This window comes from Oncorhynchus keta, chromosome 5 (assembly GCF_023373465.1).
Source record: "Oncorhynchus keta strain PuntledgeMale-10-30-2019 chromosome 5, Oket_V2, whole genome shotgun sequence".
NCBI classification, from domain to species: domain Eukaryota; kingdom Metazoa; phylum Chordata; class Actinopteri; order Salmoniformes; family Salmonidae; genus Oncorhynchus; species Oncorhynchus keta.
Genome location: NC_068425.1, coordinates 26326236 through 26344349, shown reverse-complemented (window position 1 = coordinate 26344349; position 18114 = coordinate 26326236). Strand labels below are relative to the sequence as shown.

Here is an 18114-nt window from a genome sequence, read left to right as displayed (position 1 = left end):
CTATCAACCGTCTACACAGGGAAACTACTGAGGAGAGGCATCACGTACCAATCTATCAACCGTCTACACAGGAAACTACTGAGGAGAGGCATCACGTACCAATCTATCAACCGAAACTAGGCACACGTACCAATCTATCAACCGGAAACTACTGAGGGAGAGGCATCACGTACCAATCTATCAACCGTCTACACAGGGAAACTGCTGAGGAGAGGCATCACGTACTACAATCTATCAACCGTCTACACAGGAAACTACTGAGGGAGAGGCATCACGAATCTATCAACCTTCTACACAGGGAAACTACTGAGGGAGAGGCATCACGTACCAATCTATCAACCGTCTACACAGGGAAACTACTGAGGGAGAGGCATCACGTACCAATCTATCAACCGTCTACACAGGGAAACTACTGAGGTAGAGGCATCACGTACCAATCTATCAACCTTCTACACAGGAAACTACTGAGGGAGAGGCATCACGTACCAATCTATCAACCGTCTACACAGGCAAACTCAACCCACCTGTCTGTCTGTCCTTCAGTCCATCTTTATGAAGAAGAGGAGTACATAATATGTATCACTACCACAGACAAAAGGTAATAGAAATGTCCATATCAGTAAACTCATTATCTTCCACATACTGTACCACACCATCATTGTCTACTGTGTGTTACGGGTGAACACATCAGACATCCAATTAAGACAAACATACTGTACAGTACTTTGAACTCAGTACAGCTGTGTACATGATCACATCTGTGAGGGTCTACAGTAGCTACTGTAGAAACCAGGAGCCTTAGTGTGGCACGTGTGTGTGTGTGTGTGTGTGTGTGTGTGTGTGTGTGTGTGTGTGTGTGTGTGTGTGTGTGTGTGTGTGTGTGTGTGTGTGTGTGTGTGTGTGTGTGTGTGTGTGTGTGTGTGTGTGTGTTTTGAAAAACTAAAAACGACAGTGACAGAAGACTAAATAAATCAGAGTTGGATCTTTCCCTCTCCTCCAGTGTCTCATTTGAAGAAAACACATGACCACAAGCTGGAAAGGAATGTTTTAATGATAAAAGGAATTAAACACATATTATAAAACTAAGAAGTCATCTTAGGTTCTACATTTCTAATATATAACACACAAAACTCTGCAGAATAGCCCTCCTAAACTTGCAGGCTAAAAAGTAGATATGACAATAATGTAGAGGTTTCCTCATACAGATACATGCAGAAAGTTTCTTACAAATAATACATGAGAGTATGAGGGACAACTGTATCCATCAGACCTGAGTCGTTCACTAAACAATAGTCTTAACTCACTCACTTGTAGGGAAATGTATGAGCAGATCATATCAATCCAACAGTCAAAATGCATAGTACTATAAAATGGAAATGAAAATGTAATAAGGAAATGAAACTAAATACATATGTAAGGTAACTAACCATAAAAAGCATCAGGCGAAAGCCATTCATCAATATATGAGATCAACCCACAGACAGGACATATCAAATACATTACAAGTAAGTAAACAAATAATTATAATGTGAAGAAAATGGACCTTTTCTGACACTAAGGTTATAAGGTGTCAGTGTATGTGGGTATGTCATTCGCCTAAGTCATTTGACCTGACCGATACTCTCAATGTGTTAAACATTCTAATTAAACGGTGAACACAAATGTCAACATAGCTACACAATTCCTGTCTAAAGTTGTGGTATTTTTCACAATGTCACTAGTAGGTGGGGATGTGGGGTACAGTTCCTTCTGCTGGACCTGTGGGTAACACTTCCTATGAATACCCTCTTCATAATGTGTGATAAGTGTATTTATAACACCTTATAATCTATGAATATATACATCATATTGCATGACAATGGCACTAATGGCTGCTAATGTCTATATATTCCTAAATGTCTATATATTCCTACAGCATTTTAAGCAGGCAGCATGATGCCTTATGATGAAGCTAAGTGGTATGACCTACATGAAAGTCTCTTTAGGAAGTTGCGTCAGAGGGCTATACTGTAACGACTTCACGTAGGAGTTCCGCACTCCTGTTAAAGGGATAGTTCACCCTAATTACAAAATATCATTTGCTTTCTTTACGCCATAATCAGTCTATGGACAAGGTCAGACAGTAATCCATGCTTTGGTTTTGTTTACCTGACCACTGTCTTCAAATGCAAACTTTTTAGATCAAATCCAATGTCAAGTAATGTGAAGCCAATATCCCATTTCTTGCATTGTTTTTGTGCTTCATGTCCAAATCATCTTAGAATGACTTAATTGAGCTACACAATCAAATGTTGACACTTTAGGATGATTTGCAAAAAAAATGCTTTTAACAGGGTTACAAACGCTAAAACGTTTGCATTTCCCTAACCAGGTACAGTAAACAAAACCATTGGATTGCTTTCTTAACTTCTTCATAGACTGCTTACAGGGTAAGAACAACAACATGTCGTTTTGTAATTTGGGTGAACTATCCCTTTATGCCCTCAAGACGGAGTTACATAGGTGTAAGAGGGTATGCAGTGAAATTAGAATATCACTTAATATATAATATAATGCTCCTAATGTGCTTTTCAAATATGGCATCTGGCATAGTAATACTTTTCTTCATGAGGCATTACACATCCTGGTGATAATGCTTTATGTAGTTATACATGTTCATGAGCAGTTATTAGCACCTATGTTGTGCATCCTGATGCATTATGAATAGAAGGTGTTATTAATGCTCCTATATTGCATTATAAAGAGAACATCCTGTTTGAACTGACCAATCATGCTTGTAACGCCAGGATAGTGGGTTCGATTCCCGGGACCACCCATACGTAGAATGTATGCATAAAAGCGTCTGCTAAATGGCATATATTATTATTATTATTCCTATGAAAACAGTGGTTTAAATAAAGGAAAATGGAAGATTAATGTTCTTTACTGAAAGTAGGATTACAGGTGTGTGTTAAAAGTCTGTGAAATGTTTTGCTGAAGTTGGGACAAATTATACAAGTTATTATTATATTTTTTCATACTTTTTTTTTTAACACCTTTTTCTCCCCAATTTCGTGGTATTCAATTGTTTAGTAGCTACTATCTTGTCTCATCGCTACAACCCCCGTACGGGCTCGGGAGTGATGAACACCGTGCACCTGGCAACCTTGGTTAGCGCGCACTGCGCCCGGCCCGCCACAGGAGTCACTGGTGCGCGATGAGACAAGGATTTCCCTACCGGCCAAACCCTCCCTAACCCGGATGATGCTAGGCCAATTGTGCGTCGCCCCACGGAGATTTGATGAACTGACTGGTTGGAAAGGTAGCATCCTATGACGGTGCCACATTGAAAGTCACTGAGCTCTTCAGTAAGGTTATTCTACTGCCAATGTTTGTCTATGGAGATTGCATGGCTGTGTAATCAATTTTATACACCTGTCAGCAACGGGTGTCGCTGAAATAGACATATCCACTAATTTGAAGGGGTGTCCACATACATTTGTGTATACATAGTGTAAATAATAACGCCCGGTCAATGTTTAGCTATTTGACATGTCCACAAGACATTGAGACCTCCTGATCTTGGAAATGTCTCTACTAAAGAGGTTTATGTTTTATGCATCTTCTCATGAGTATGTCATTTATATTTGCTTGTATGTATAGTATACAATACTAGTGTAAGTATGATCTTACCATCCTTTCATATCATTATAATGTTGTATAGCTAAATATGTGACATGCTGTATCATAATCAGTCATAAGTCACACTCATTTTCAGATTATAATCATTTTGTCATTTTAGTTATCTACAAGTAATGGGCTGTTTTGAAATATCAACTGATTTCACTTAAACACGTTTCCTAACCTATCTAGATTATAGCTGTCACATAGAGAATTAACTTAATAAACTGTTGAGTACTGTATATCATATATTACTGTATCTTATCATAAGTACTGTATATCATATATTACTTTATCTTATCATAAGTACTGTATATCATATATTACTGTATCTTATCATAAGTACTGTATATCATATATTACTGTATCTTATCATAAGTACTGTATATCATATATTACTGTATCTTATCATAAGTACTGTATATCATATATTACTTTATCTTATCATAAGTACTGTATATCATATATTACTGTATCTTATCATAAGTACTGTATATCATATATTACTTTATCTTATCATAAGTACTGTATATCATATATTACTGTATCTTATCATAAGTACTGTATATCATATATTACTTTATCTTATCATAAGTACTGTATATCATATATTACTGTATCTTATCATAAGCACTGTATATCATATATTACTGTATCTTATCATAAGTACTGTATATCATATATTACTTTATCTTATCATAAGTACTGTATATCATATATTACTGTATCTTATAATAAGTACTGTATATCATATATTACTGTATCTTATCATAAGTACTGTATATCATATATTACTGTATCTTATCATAAGTACTGTATATCATATATTACTGTATCTTATCATAAGTACTGTATATCATATATTACTTTATCTTATCATAAGTACTGTATATCATATATTACTGTATCTTATAATAAGTACTGTATATCATATATTACTGTATCTTATAATAAGTACTGTATATCATATATTACTGTATCTTATCTTCTGAGGTTTTCTTTTGTTATACAAACGTCCACCATTTGTTACAGTTCTCCTCTTGACTCCATGTCATTAGGTCCTTGGTTCTTGGGAAAAACACAAGAGTTACAAATATGCTGGACCAAAAAGACAACGAGCCCCGTCATTTTAGATACAAAGCCAAACAGTTCACCAGTTGTCAGAGGACATTAACAGTACTTACTATTAACTCAGGAGGTTTGGTAACTTGGTCCTTGTCCAAGGTCTGTTTGTCCAATAGAGCAGTGGTTTCCTCAGCAGCTCTGTTAGACATGGGAGGACCTCCATTCATCTGAGGAGGTCCTGCACTCTGTGCACCAGGAGTCGCTTCCTTAGTCTCATCGTTAACCCTGTTGGAGGAATAAGACATCAACATTCACATTCATGATCCACCATAATACTGTTCCCTATAGAGATAACAGGGTTTCCCAAACTCGGTCCTGCCCCCCGGGTGCACGTTTTGTTTTTTTGCCCTAGCACTACACAGCTGATTCAAATAATCAACTCATAATTAAGATTTGATTGTTTGAATCAGCTGTGTAGTGCTAGGGCAAAAACCAAAACTTGTGGCCCCCAGGACCGAGTTTGGGAAACACTGGGCTAACATGAACCGTGGGAAAATGGGGTGGGTGACATTATTACCCAATGAGTTGTGGATGTATCAATATGTAATCAGGTTTACCTGACACCTTGGTGTCCATTCACTAGAGGGGGTTCAGCATGTGTCTTCTGACAGGATTCAGGGTCTGTTCCCCCACTCTCTGCTGACTTCCTGTCCTGCCCTTCTAGCACGCCTTCCTCTCCTGGGCTTCTAAGGGTGATTATTACATGGATAAGAATGAAGGATCTGAGGGGTACACATGGTCTACATGTTCATGGCTTAAATGACAGAGGAGTGACTCACCTGCAGAGGAGGGGTGAAGTCTCACCAGCACCCTGACCTGGAGCCCCATTGGTCAGGTGTAATTCCCTGTGGAGTAAGATACAGACTGGATCAGGAAACATGACCTCAACCAGTTATTTAACCTCCTCTACCATCCCATGCAACTTTAAACACAGATACATACACATTCTCACCTTCTATATGGCACGTGTCCATTGCTCTGAGGTTGACCCAGAAGCTGTGGGTCATCAGTCTGGCTGTTAACCCTGTGGGAGCAATAACAGGGATATTATCAGGGTTAAAACTCTTGATCCACCACAAACAACACGGTCCTCCATAGAGGCAGAAACTAACATGATCCATGGGATCAATTCTGAAGGGAGAAATGAGATCTTCAATATCTGTTGAATGACGATCTACCAAAGGAGTCCTCATGTGGAGAATTTACCTGACAACCTTGGGTACATTCAGTGGATGGGAATCAGCATGTGTCTTCTGATATATTTCAGTGTCTGCTCTGTCATTGTCTGACAGCTTTCCATCCTCCATTCCTAGAACACCTTCCTCTCCTTGGCCACTAAAGTTGAGATTATTACATTGATAAGGATTTAAATATCTCTATTGGGAAGGATACAAATGTTCTCCATATCCATAGCCTACATTACAGAGGACTGGCAGGTGATTAGTCATGTGGTACAGTTTACCTGGCATCTCCATTCAGCAGAGGGTTGTCAGTGCCTGTCTCTTCATTGTCCATGGGCTGCCTGCTCTCCTCTCCTGGCTCACCTCCTTGGTCACTAAAAGTGAGATTATGATGAGCATTTCTGAAAGGATAAGCAAGGCTCTAAAGGCAGGGTCTTTGCTGAAAGTTGTTGCTTGCCAATAGACATTGCTGGTATTTAGAAATGCCATGCGGATCTATTGAGTAATTCTTCCTTTGCCTTCTATAGCAGGGCTTTCCAAACCTTTTCTTGGAGAGCTACCCTCCTGTAGGTTCTCTCTCCAACCCTGTTCTTGGAGAGCTACCCTCCTGTAGGTTCTCTCTCCAACCCTGTTCTTGGAGAGCTACCCTCCTGTAGGTTCTCTTTCCAACCCTGTTCTTGGAGAGCTACCCTCCTGTAGGTTCTCTTTCCAACCCTGTTCCTGGAGAGCTACCCTCCTGTAGGTTCTCTCTCCAACCCTGTTCTTGGAGAGCTACCCTCCTGTAGGTTCTCTTTCCAACCCGGTTCTTGGAGAGCTACCCTCCTGTAGGTTCTCTTTCCAACCCTGTTCTTGGAGAGCTACCCTCCTGTAGGTTCTCTCTCCAACCCTGTTCTTGGAGAGCTACCCTCCTGTAGGTTCTCTTTCCAACCCTGTTCTTGGAGAGCTACCCTCCTGTAGGTTCTCTTTCCAACCCGGTTCTTGGAGAGCTACCCTCCTGTAGGTTCTCTCTCCAACCCCAGTTAACTAACCTGATGCAGCTTTTTAACCAGCTTTCAGTGATGGGCAACTTTGATGGGAGCCACAAACATCTGAATTCATTATGAGGGACCACAGTGGCTCCTGAGTACCCACATTCACACTCACATATGCAGTCAGAGCCGGCCGTAACCAACATTTTGCTATGGGGATTAGAGAACATTTAGCAGATTTAGAGCAAGTTTGCTGCAATTCTACTCATTTTGCCATAAGGTGGAGAGAAATGTTTGCATGTCAATATGATATCTAAGTGAGAGTGACTTACAAAATCAATGCCCCCTGTAAGCAATTTGACGATGATTACTACAAGTTTAGGTAGCTGGTCAGATTCATTTACCAATCTAAACAATTGAGTGATTTTCAATGACAAGAGGAAAACTGGTGATGCACAACCAAATTTTGAAATTGCACCTTGTGTATTCTACTATTCTAGCTGTCAACAGTAAAACGGGGGTCCGCAGGCCGCCTGTTTCCCATCCCTGAGCTAATTATTAGAATCAGGTGTGCTACAGTAGATTAGGGTTGGAGTGAAAACCTACAGGACAGTAGCTCTCCAGAAACAGGGTTGGAGAGCCCTGTTCTATAGAGACAGAAACTAATATAACCCATAGCAACAGCTGAAGACAAGAGAGACTATCATTCAGTGGTTGATTACAGATCAATAAAGTGATGTGGAAAGGTTTACCTGGTATCACGTTGCTCATTCTGCATCAGAGGAATGGAGTTTGGTTCTAGAATGCCCTGACCCGCTTCCACGTCTCTGTGGAATTGGTTGCTAAAGATGAGATTATTACATTAATAAGAAATTATGGATAATGTTTGATAAACAACAGTAACTTGACAAAATGTCCGGCAAGTCTATAGTTTGTAAGTGGCCTGCAAGTTCCAGACTGTTCTCATCCTGTTTGTGACCTGCTAGGACCCCATTGGTCTGACTTTAACCCCTAGTAGTAAGACAGAGAGAACTAGTCTCATAACTTACATAAACCCTCTGCAACAATTCTAATTGACTTAAAGAGCTCCCTTCACAAACACAAAAACAGTTATATAGGATACTCACCACTGTTTTTCTCTCCTATGTTTGAACACACAAACCACGAAGAGCAGACCAGCAATGACCAGCACGGGAGCAACAACACCAACTGAAAAACAAAATGTAGTCATCAGATGTTGACATATTCACACAAAAGAAAAGGTTTTAAAACAGCCTTCTAACTGTAGTTGATCTTGGTAGCATAATTCTGAGGTCAGATTTACTTGTCATTTGCTCATACAGAGGAAGCTGTGGTGATAGATTTGCGTAAACACTCACCAATGATTTTCCAGATCAAACTAGTGTCACCACGGTTTGTATCAGGATGGTCTCCATCTATAATGGTGGTATTAGAGAGAATAAAGTTATTTCCATGACATAATCATGTCATGACCCTTTACTCTTCAATTGTATTCCCCAGAGAGTTGCACTGCCTTCGGGGACCCTTATCCAGTTTTTATTTGGTTCCGATTGTCACTCGGCTTAATAGCCACTTTCCTGGCTTCAAGTTGGCTCCCCTGCCTGTTCAGGTGGTGCTCAGCGGTCGTCGTCACCGGCCTACTAGCCGCCACCGATCCCTTTTTATTTTGGGTTAGAATTGTCTCATTAGTTACACCGGTTCCTAGTTTGTGTGCTTGGTTTGCTTCCCTATTTAGCGCGTGGAACCCGCCCCTTCGTTGTGCGGGATTATTTTGGTGTTCACGTTGTGTCATTGGTGCTCCAGACAGTGTTACCCATTGTTTTGGGTTGGTCAGTGTTTTGCGCCCTGTGTGTTTGGGCATTTACTTTTGGTGCCGGAATAAAGTGCTTCTTTCCCCTGGAACTCTTTGCTCTCTGCGCCTGATTCCTATCTACACACCTAGTCAGCCGTGACACTCACTTTCTGTCATTTCAGCTGAGCTATGTGGTATGTCTGCCCTTCTCATGGGGGCAGGATTGTTGTCCTGCACATAGTGTGAGAAAGTTTCCTTTATGCACCTTATGTTTTTCTGTGTAGTAGGACTGTACTCAACTATCTCCTAACACCCTCTACAGTAGGACTGTACTGAACCATCTCCTGCCCCCCTCTACAGTGGGACTGTACTGAACCATCTCCTGACCCCTTCTACAGTGGGACTGTACTGAACCATCTCCTGCCCCCCTCTACAGTAGGACTGTACTGAACCATCTCCTGACCCCCTCTACAGTAGGACTGTACTGAACCATCTCCTGCCCCCCTCTACAGTAGGACTGTACTGAACCATCTCATGACCCCCTCTACAGTGGGACTGTACTGAACCATCTCCTGCCCCCCTCTACAGTAGGACTGTACTGAACCATCTCATGACCCCCTCTACAGTGGGACTGTACTGAACAATCTCCTGACCCCCTCTACAGTAGGACTGTACTCAACCATCTCCTGACCCCCTCGACAGTGGGACTCTACTGAACAATCTCCTGCCCCCCTCTACAATAGGACTGTACTGAACCATCTCCTGACCCCCTCTACAGTAGGACTGTACTGAACCATCTCCTGCCCCCCTCTACAGTAGGACTGTACTGAACCATCTCATGACCCCCTCTACAGTGAGACAATACTAAACCATCTCCTGACCCCCTCTACAGTGGGACGGTACTCAACCATCTCTTGACCCCCTCTACAGTAGGACTGTACTCAACCATCTCCTGACCCCCTCGACAGTGGGACTGTACTCAACCATCTCCTGACCCCCTCTACAGTGGGACTGTACTGAACCATCTCCTGCCCCCCTCTACAATAGGACTGTACTGAACCATCTCCTGACCCCCTCTACAGTAGGACTGTACTGAACCATCTCCTGACCCCCTCTACAGTAGGACTGTACTGAACCATCTCCTGACCCCCTCTACAGTAGGACTGTACTGAACCATCTCCTGACCCCCTCTACAGTAGGACTGTACTGAACCATCTCCTGACCCCCTCTACAGTAGGACTGTACTGACCCATCTCCTGACCCCCTCTACAGTAGGACTGTACTCAACCATCTCCTGACCCCCTCTACAGTGGGTCGGTACTCAACCATCTCCTGCCCCCCTCTACAGTGAGACGATACTAAACCATCTCCTGACCCCCTCTACAGTGGGACGGTACTCAACCATCTCCTGCCCCCCTCTACAGTGAGACGGTACTGAACAATCTCCTGACCCCCTCTACAGTAGGACTGTACTCAACCATCTCCTGACCCCCTCGACAGTGGGACTGTACTGAACAATCTCCTGCCCCCCTCTACAATAGGACTGTACTGAACCATCTCCTGACCCCCTCTACAGTAGGACTGTACTGAACCATCTCCTGCCCCCCTCTACAGTAGGACTGTACTGAACCATCTCCTGACCCCCTCTACAGTAGGACTGTACTGAACCATCTCCTGACCCCCTCTACAGTAGGACTGTACTGAACCATCTCCTGACCCCCTCTACAGTAGGACTGTACTGACCCATCTCCTGACCCCCTCTACAGTGGGACTGTACTCAACCATCTCCTGACCCCCTCTACAGTAGGACTGTACTGACCCATCTCCTGACCCCCTCTACAGTGGGACTGTACTCAACCATCTCCTGCCCCCCTCTACAGTGGGACTGTACTGAACCATCTCCTGACCCCCTCTACAGTGGGACTGTACTGAACCATCTCCTGACCCCCTCTACAGTAGGACTGTACTGAACCATTTCCTGCCCCCCTCTACAATAGGACTGTACTGAACCATCTCCTGACCCCCTCTACAATAGGACTGTACTCAACCATCTCCTGACCCCCTCTACAGTGGGACGGTACTCAACCATCTCCTGACCCCCTCTACAGTGGGACGGTACTCAACCATCTCCTGACCCCCTCTACAGTGGGACGGTACTCAACCATCTCCTGCCCCCCTCTACAGTGAGACGGTACTCAACCATCTCCTGCCCCCCTCTACAGTGGGACTGTACTCAACCATCTCCTGCCCCCCTCTACAGTGAGACGATACTCAACCATCTCCTGCCCCCCTCTACAGTGGGACTGTACTCAACCATCTCCTGCCCCCCTCTACAGTGGGACTGTACTCAACCATCTCCTGCCCCCCTCTACAGTGGGACTGTACTCAACCATCTCCTGCCCCCCTCTACAGTGGGACTGTACTCAACCATCTCCTGCCCCCCTCTACAGTGGGACTGTACTCAACCATCTCTTGCCCCCCTCTACAGTGGGACTGTACTCAACCATCTCCTGTCCACCTCTACAGTGGGACTGTACTCAACCATCTCCTGACCCCTCTACAGTGGGACTGTACTCAACCATCTCCTGCCCCCCTCTACAGTGGGACTGTACTCAACCATCTCCTGCCCCCCTCTACAGTGGGACTGTACTCAACCATCTCTTGCCCCCCTCTACAGTGGGACTGTACTCAACCATCTCCTGCCCCCTCTACAGTGGGACTGTACTCAACCATCTCCTGCCCCCTCTACAGTTTGACTGTACTCAACCATCTCCTGCCCCCTCTACAGTGGGACTGTACTCAACCATCTCCTGCCCCCTCTACAGTGGGACTGTACTCAACCATCTCTTGCCCCCCTCTACAGTGGGACTGTACTCAACCATCTCTTGCCCCCCTCTACAGTGGGACTGTACTCAACCATCTCTTGCCCCCCTCTACAGTGGGACTGTACTCAACCATCTCCTGCCCCCCTCTACAGTGGGACTGTACTCAACCATCTCTTGCCCCCCTCTACAGTGGGACTGTACTCAACCATCTCTTGCCCCCCTCTACAGTGGGACTGTACTCAACCATCTCTTGCCCCTCTCTACAGTGGGACTGTACTCAACCATCTCTTGCCCCCCTCTACAGTGGGACTGTACTCAACCATCTCTTGCCCCCCTCTACAGTGGGACTGTACTCAACCATCTCTTGCCCCCCTCTACAGTGGGACTGTACTCAACCATCTCTTGCCCCCCTCTACAGTGGGACTGTACTCAACCATCTCCTGCCCCCCTCTACAGTAGGACTGTACTGAACCATCTCCTAACCCCCTCTACAGTAGGACTGTACTCAACCATCTCCTGCCCCCCTCTACAGTGGGACTGTACTCAACCATCTCCTGACCCCCTCGACAGTGGGACTGTACTCAAACATCTCCTGACCCCCTCTCGACAGTGGGACTGTACTCAACCATCTCTTGCCCCCCTCTACAGTGGGACTGTACTCAACCATCTCCTGCCCCCCTCTACAGTAGGACTGTACTCAACCATCTCTTGCCCCCCTCTACAGTGGGACTGTACTCAACCATCTCTTGCCCCCCTCTACAGTGGGACTGTACTCAACCATCTCCTGCCCCCCTCTACAGTAGGACTGTACTGAACCATCTCCTAACCCCCTCTACAGTAGGACTGTACTGAACCATCTCATGACCCCCTCTACAGTAGGACTGTACTCAACCATCTCCTGCCCCCCTCTACAGTGGGACTGTACTCAACCATCTCTTGCCCCCCTCTACAGTGGGACTGTACTCAACCATCTCTTGCCCCCCTCTACAGTGGGACTGTACTCAACCATCTCCTGACCCCCTCTACAGTGGGATTGTACTCAACCATCTCCTGACCCCCTCGACAGTGGGACTGTACTCAACCATCTCCTGACCCCCTCTCGACAGTGGGACTGTACTCAACCATCTCCTGACCCCCTCGACAGTGGGACTGTACTCAACCATCTCCTGCCCCCCTCTACAGTGGGACTGTACCCAACCATCTCCTGACCCCCTCTACAGTGGGTTTGTGTCAGCCAGTTCTGTCTACGAGCAGGGCTTTGTTCATCATAAAATACTTTGATCCAGTTTGGGCCAATCTTTACGGCCGTGTGATGGGTGCTGCTTCAACATTAACAAAACGTGATGTATTGTGTTAATGTGGAAAGTCATTTGTTCAACTTTGAAATTTATCAACAAAAATATTCAGCCTTATACAATGAAAGTTCTTCTTACACAAGAATTGATGGATGGTTGATCTTCAAATCGATACACTACATGAATGTACAAATACCAAAAGTATGTGGACATCTGCTCGTCAAACATCTAATTCCAAAATCATGGGTATTAATATGGAGTTAGTCCCCCCTTTGCTGCTATAACAGCCTCCACTCTTCTGGGAAGGCTTTCTACTAGATGTGGAGAATTAGTGAGTTCTGGCACTGATGTTGGGTGATTATGCCTGGCTCGCAGTAGGGATTCTAATTCATCACAAAGGAGTTCGATGTGGTTGAGGTCAGGGCTTTGTGCAGGCCAGTCAAGTTCATCCACACCGATCTCGACAAACCTTTTCTGTATGGACCTCACTTTGTTCATGGAAGTATTGTCATGCTGAAACAGGAAACTGCTGCCACAAAGTTGAAAGTGTTGCCACAAACTGTTGGAAGAACAGAATCGTCTAGAATGTCACTGTATGCTGTAGTGTTAAGATGTCCCTTTACTGGAACTAAGGGGCCTAGCCAGAACCATGAAAAATAGCCCCAGACCATTATTCCTCCTCCACCAAACTTTACAGTTGGCACTATGCATTGGGGAAGGTAGCGTTCTCCTGGCATCCGCAAAACCTAGATTTGTCTGTCAAGACTGCCAGATGGTGAAGCATAATTCTTCACTCCAGAGAACACGCTTCCCCTGTTTCAGAGTCCAATACTCCAACACCCAGACATCATTTACAAATGAAGCATTTGTGTTTATTGAGTCCGTCAGATCAGAGGCAGTAGGGATGACCCGGGATGTTCTCTTGATAAGTGTGTGAATTGGACCATTTTCCTGTCAAAATGTACTTTTGGTTGTCAGGGAAAATGTATGGAGTAAAAGGTACATTATTTTCTTTAGGAATGTAGTGAAGTAAAAGTAAAAGTTGACAAAAATATAAATAGTAAAGTAAAGTATAGATACCCCAAAAAAACTACTTAAGAAGTACATTAAAGTATTTTTACTTAAGTGCTTTACACTGCTCAGTAGCGAGTGTTGCAACCAAGGACAGGTGATTTTTAGGCGCTATGCGCTCCAGCACTCGGCCATCCCGTTCTGTGAGCTTGTGTGGCCTACCACTTCACGGCTGAGCCGTTGTTGCTCCTAGACGTTTCCACTTCATAATAACAGCACTTACAGTTGACCGCTTACAGTTGAGCTCTAGCAGGGCAGAAATGTGATGAACTGACTTGTATGACGGTGCCACATTGAAAGTCACTGAGCTCTTCAGTAAGGACATTGTACTGCCAATGTTTGTCTGTGGAGATTGCATGGCTGTGTGCTCGATTTTACACACCTGTTAGAAATGGGTGTGGCTGAAATAGCCGAATCCAGTCATTTGAAGGGGTGTCCACATACATTTGCTGGGTTCTTAGTTCTCCAGAAGAACAAATGGATATATCTTTCCAGACCTTACAGGCCATCAGTCGATAAATCCAGAAAATAAAATCAATCCAGAAAAGAAAACCATGATGCATTCGACTTTGATTTGAAAAAGTCACCCAACAATTCAAGTACTGTTTCTTGCCTTATAGACTATACACTTGGTAATATTCTCACACATCAGACAATTCTTACTCTAATATTGTATTTCCATACAGTATGCTAAATAATATATGTGGGAACTGGTTTGGATGTAGAATAGGTCATTATCATACCTTTGTCGGAACAGGGGCATGGGGAAAAGACAGCACTTGAATAGCAAATGGAGGACACCTTTCCAGCAGCTCATTTTCAGCCCAGCCAGGTAGGCTACTCCGGTTGTAAAGCGAAGCAATGTGCTTAATATGAGCAAAGTTGAGAAATAAATATAGTAGTCCTAGCCTATAGAAAGCTGATGGCCTATATTAAAAAGAGGATCCCATCAAAACTGTTTTCTCACGCAAATACAAAACATAGCCTATAGAAAACTGTTGTGCAACATGGACCTATATAGGGACACTTATTTTATTCCATGTATCAACCAGTTATAAGGAGCTGGCTCTCACTGAGCAACAGGTGATCCTACTCCACTCAAACTCTGAATGCCAGGGTCCTGTCAGAGTGATTAGAGGGAACACACCATTAGCGACTGTCCGTTGGCAAGTATGGTAGGCTACTAATGACCATCAGCGGCATCAGAGGGCAATTTTGGAGAAGCCTAGTTACCGTGACTCAACGGTCAAGTGGAATTTGACTGCATCAATCAATTGTCAGAGATTCAATAATATTACAAATAAAATGAAAGACATAGTCAATGACATTTACAACTGAGAATCATTTGATGACTACCCAACAGAGAGCCAGTGGAAACAACAGCTCTCATTCAATATGCTCTGCTCTGTTGTTACAGAGAAACACTCACCTGCAGTTGTATTCTGACTGTCAGGCTCTTTCTCCAAAGGCTTCTTTGACTCATCTAGAACAAGACAATATAAACTATATATACACTACTGTTCAAAAGTTTGGGGTCACTTAGAAATGTCTTTGTTTTTGAAAGAAATGCACATTTTTTGTCCATTAAAATAACATCAAATTGATGAGAAATATAGTGTAGACATTAATGTTGTAAATGACTATTGTAGCTGGAAACTGATGATTTTTAATGGAATATCTACATAGGCGTACAGAGGCCCATTATCAGCAACCATCACTCCTGTGTTCCAATGGCACGTTGTGTTAGCTAATCCAAGTTTATCATTTTCAAAGGCTAATTGATCATTAGAAAACCCTTTTGCAATTACGTTAGCACAGCTGAAAACTGTTGTTCTGATTAAAGAAGCAATAAAACTGGCCTTCTTTAGACTATTTGAATATCTGGAGCGTCAGCATTTGTGGGTTCGATTACAGGCTCAAAATGGCCAAAAACTTTCTTCTGAAACTCATCAGTCTATTCTTGTTCTGAGAAATGAAGGCTATTCCATGTGAGAAATTGCCAAGAAACTGAAGATCTCGTACAATGCTGTGTACTACTCCCTTCACAGAACAGCGCAATGTGCTTTTCTTTCAAAAACATTGACACTTCTAAGTGACCCCAAACTTTTGAACGGCAGTGTATATGTATATATATATATATATATATTTATCACTTAGAAATGTCCAAACTTGAAAAGCAATATACACGTCTCACCTGCTGCACCAGACACATTGAAATGGGTCAAATGCTCCTGAAATAAGATAACATCAATATCAAATTATGAACATGCAACTGGAATGTTTGGTCTGGTATTGTAGTTTACAAGGTAACTGTACATAAACCTAAACTGCAGTGATAAATAGCCAAACTCACAGACCGATCACTTATGGCAGTGTGGTCTACATTGACACAGTCCGGGAGGGTGATGCAGGAGTAGCTGACATCAATCACATTGGGTGCCTGTGTAGTGTTTTTGTGTTGACAAAGTTCAGCAAGCCACGTAGACGTCTGTGGAAGAAAAAATACAAATGTAAAGTTAGACATCTAACACTCAAAAACAATATTCCAAATGTTTGAATACATTTGTCATTAAACTGCATCTACTCTCTATATATTTGTATTTTATTTAACAAGGCAAGTCAGTTAAGAACAAATTATTTTTGACAATGACAGCCTACTGGGGAACAGCGGGTTAACTGCCTTGTTCAGGGGCAGAAAAACAGATTTTCAACCTTGTCAGCTTGGGGATTCAATCCAGCAACCTTTAGGTTACTAGCCCAACACTCTAACCCCGGCTTCCTGCCTCCCCTGAAGTGTGAAAGACAGTCACATTTCTGAATCTACAGTAGTCTGATAGTGAAGCCTGTTTTGTGAGATACAATAAACCAATATCTTACCTCATTGGAAAACACTGATTGCCACTCCACACGTTTAGGTTTCTCCTTCTCCTTTACACAGTATTTGTACACATTTCCAGTTCGGAGGCTTGCACAACTAACATTCTTGGTTTCTTCTCCACCCCAACAGCCTGCAGAAAAAAGGAGGAAGAGATCACGCATGTTGAAAAACAATGACCACAGTCTTCTACAACACATATCTTTATTTACTGCTGTTGAAGAGATACAAAAGAAGATACCAGAAGAAGCAGCCTGCTTTATAAAGACAATAGCATATCATAATGTTTGTTGGGGGTAAAACTTATGATCTGTAGCCAACGCCCAAAAACAGCTTTATGCAGAAAAACTATATGAGGAGAATTTATATTTTGCAATCTCTCTTTCCTGAGAATTGTAACTTTTTCAAGAGACCGGCAAATAGCTGAGAGATAAGCAAACACTCAAGACATCGATAAAAACTAAACCAACTACACTACTGTAAATGTGTGTGAGGAATTGGGGAGACGAAGACTTGTCAGCTTCACCCAGAAAAAATACAAAGTCAAAACACAATCTTCTTACCTTGAATTAACAGGATTGTCAATAATAAACCAAACAGATAACAAATAAACATGGTGGCCTCTAATTACAAACTACTGTGTGCTGCGTGTTGAGTTCCAGTCTGTCGGTGCAAAGCAAAGCAAGGCGGGAAGGACACTCTTTCTCTTGTTGAGCGGAAGTTACATCATAAGGAGGAGCAACAACAAACACATCTGGTTTTTGGATAAATATTTTAACGTTTTGTGACAATGAAACTAGGTTTTTTTGTATACAACTTAAGGCATTGATATTAAAACATAATATTTTCAATAAATGTTTCTTTCCCCCATATAAAGCCTCCAGTTGAATGACAACTTGACCTGATTCCTACTGGTTGGGCAGTCGGATAATAGTGTTATGCTTTATTGCACTGTAGGTGGTGCACTGCGATGTGACTGACGTGCAGAACTCATTACCAGGTCCATGTTACCCGTCTCCTGCCCACATGACCTGTCAAGAAGGTCACAAAGTCAGTAAAAACTCAGGGTCCTGCACACAGCACTTCTGACCACTAGACGGGGTTGTTGTTGTACTGTAGGAATGAAGCACATGGTTTTGTTGAACTGTAGGGAAAAGGGGGATACCTAGTCAGTTGTACAACTGATGCCTTCAACTGAAATGTGTATTCAGGGGGGGGGGGGCTGCCTTAATCGACATCCACGTCTTCCGCACCCGGAGAACAGTGGGTTAACTGCCTTGCTCAGGGGCAGAACGACAACT

The 18114-nt window shown here is 43.2% G+C and overlaps 1 protein-coding gene across 1 annotated transcript; it reads right to left on the bottom strand.

Moving 5' to 3' along the window:
* Positions 1–1033: 1033 nt before the first annotated feature.
* Positions 1034–17507, bottom strand: LOC118376258 (uncharacterized). Its single transcript, XM_035762946.2, has 15 exons — positions 17377–17507; positions 16816–16946; positions 16292–16426; positions 16133–16169; positions 15368–15421; positions 8314–8370; positions 8062–8143; positions 7687–7776; positions 6248–6340; positions 5992–6120; positions 5738–5809; positions 5565–5630; positions 5343–5471; positions 4845–5010; positions 1034–4728 (listed from the first exon to the last, which is right to left on the bottom strand). The coding sequence occupies exons 1-15, from the start codon at positions 17426–17428 to the stop codon at positions 4687–4689; spliced, it is 1335 nt and encodes a 444-aa protein (XP_035618839.1). The 5' UTR covers positions 17429–17507; the 3' UTR covers positions 1034–4686.
* Between the last annotated feature and the right edge of the window lie 607 nt (positions 17508–18114).

Excerpts from the sequence above, each read along its gene's own strand:
- LOC118376258 (XM_035762946.2), bottom strand. The coding sequence starts at position 17,428 with ATGTTTATTTGTTATCTGTTTGGTTTATTATTGACAATCCTGTTAATT. Across the intron at positions 16,427-16,815 it reads AATCAGTGTTTTCCAATGAG|ACGTCTACGTGGCTTGCTGA; the intron begins GTAAGATATTGG and ends TTTCTTCCACAG. Across the intron at positions 15,422-16,132 it reads CAATGTGTCTGGTGCAGCAG|ATGAGTCAAAGAAGCCTTTG; the intron begins GTGAGACGTGTA and ends GTCTTGTTCTAG.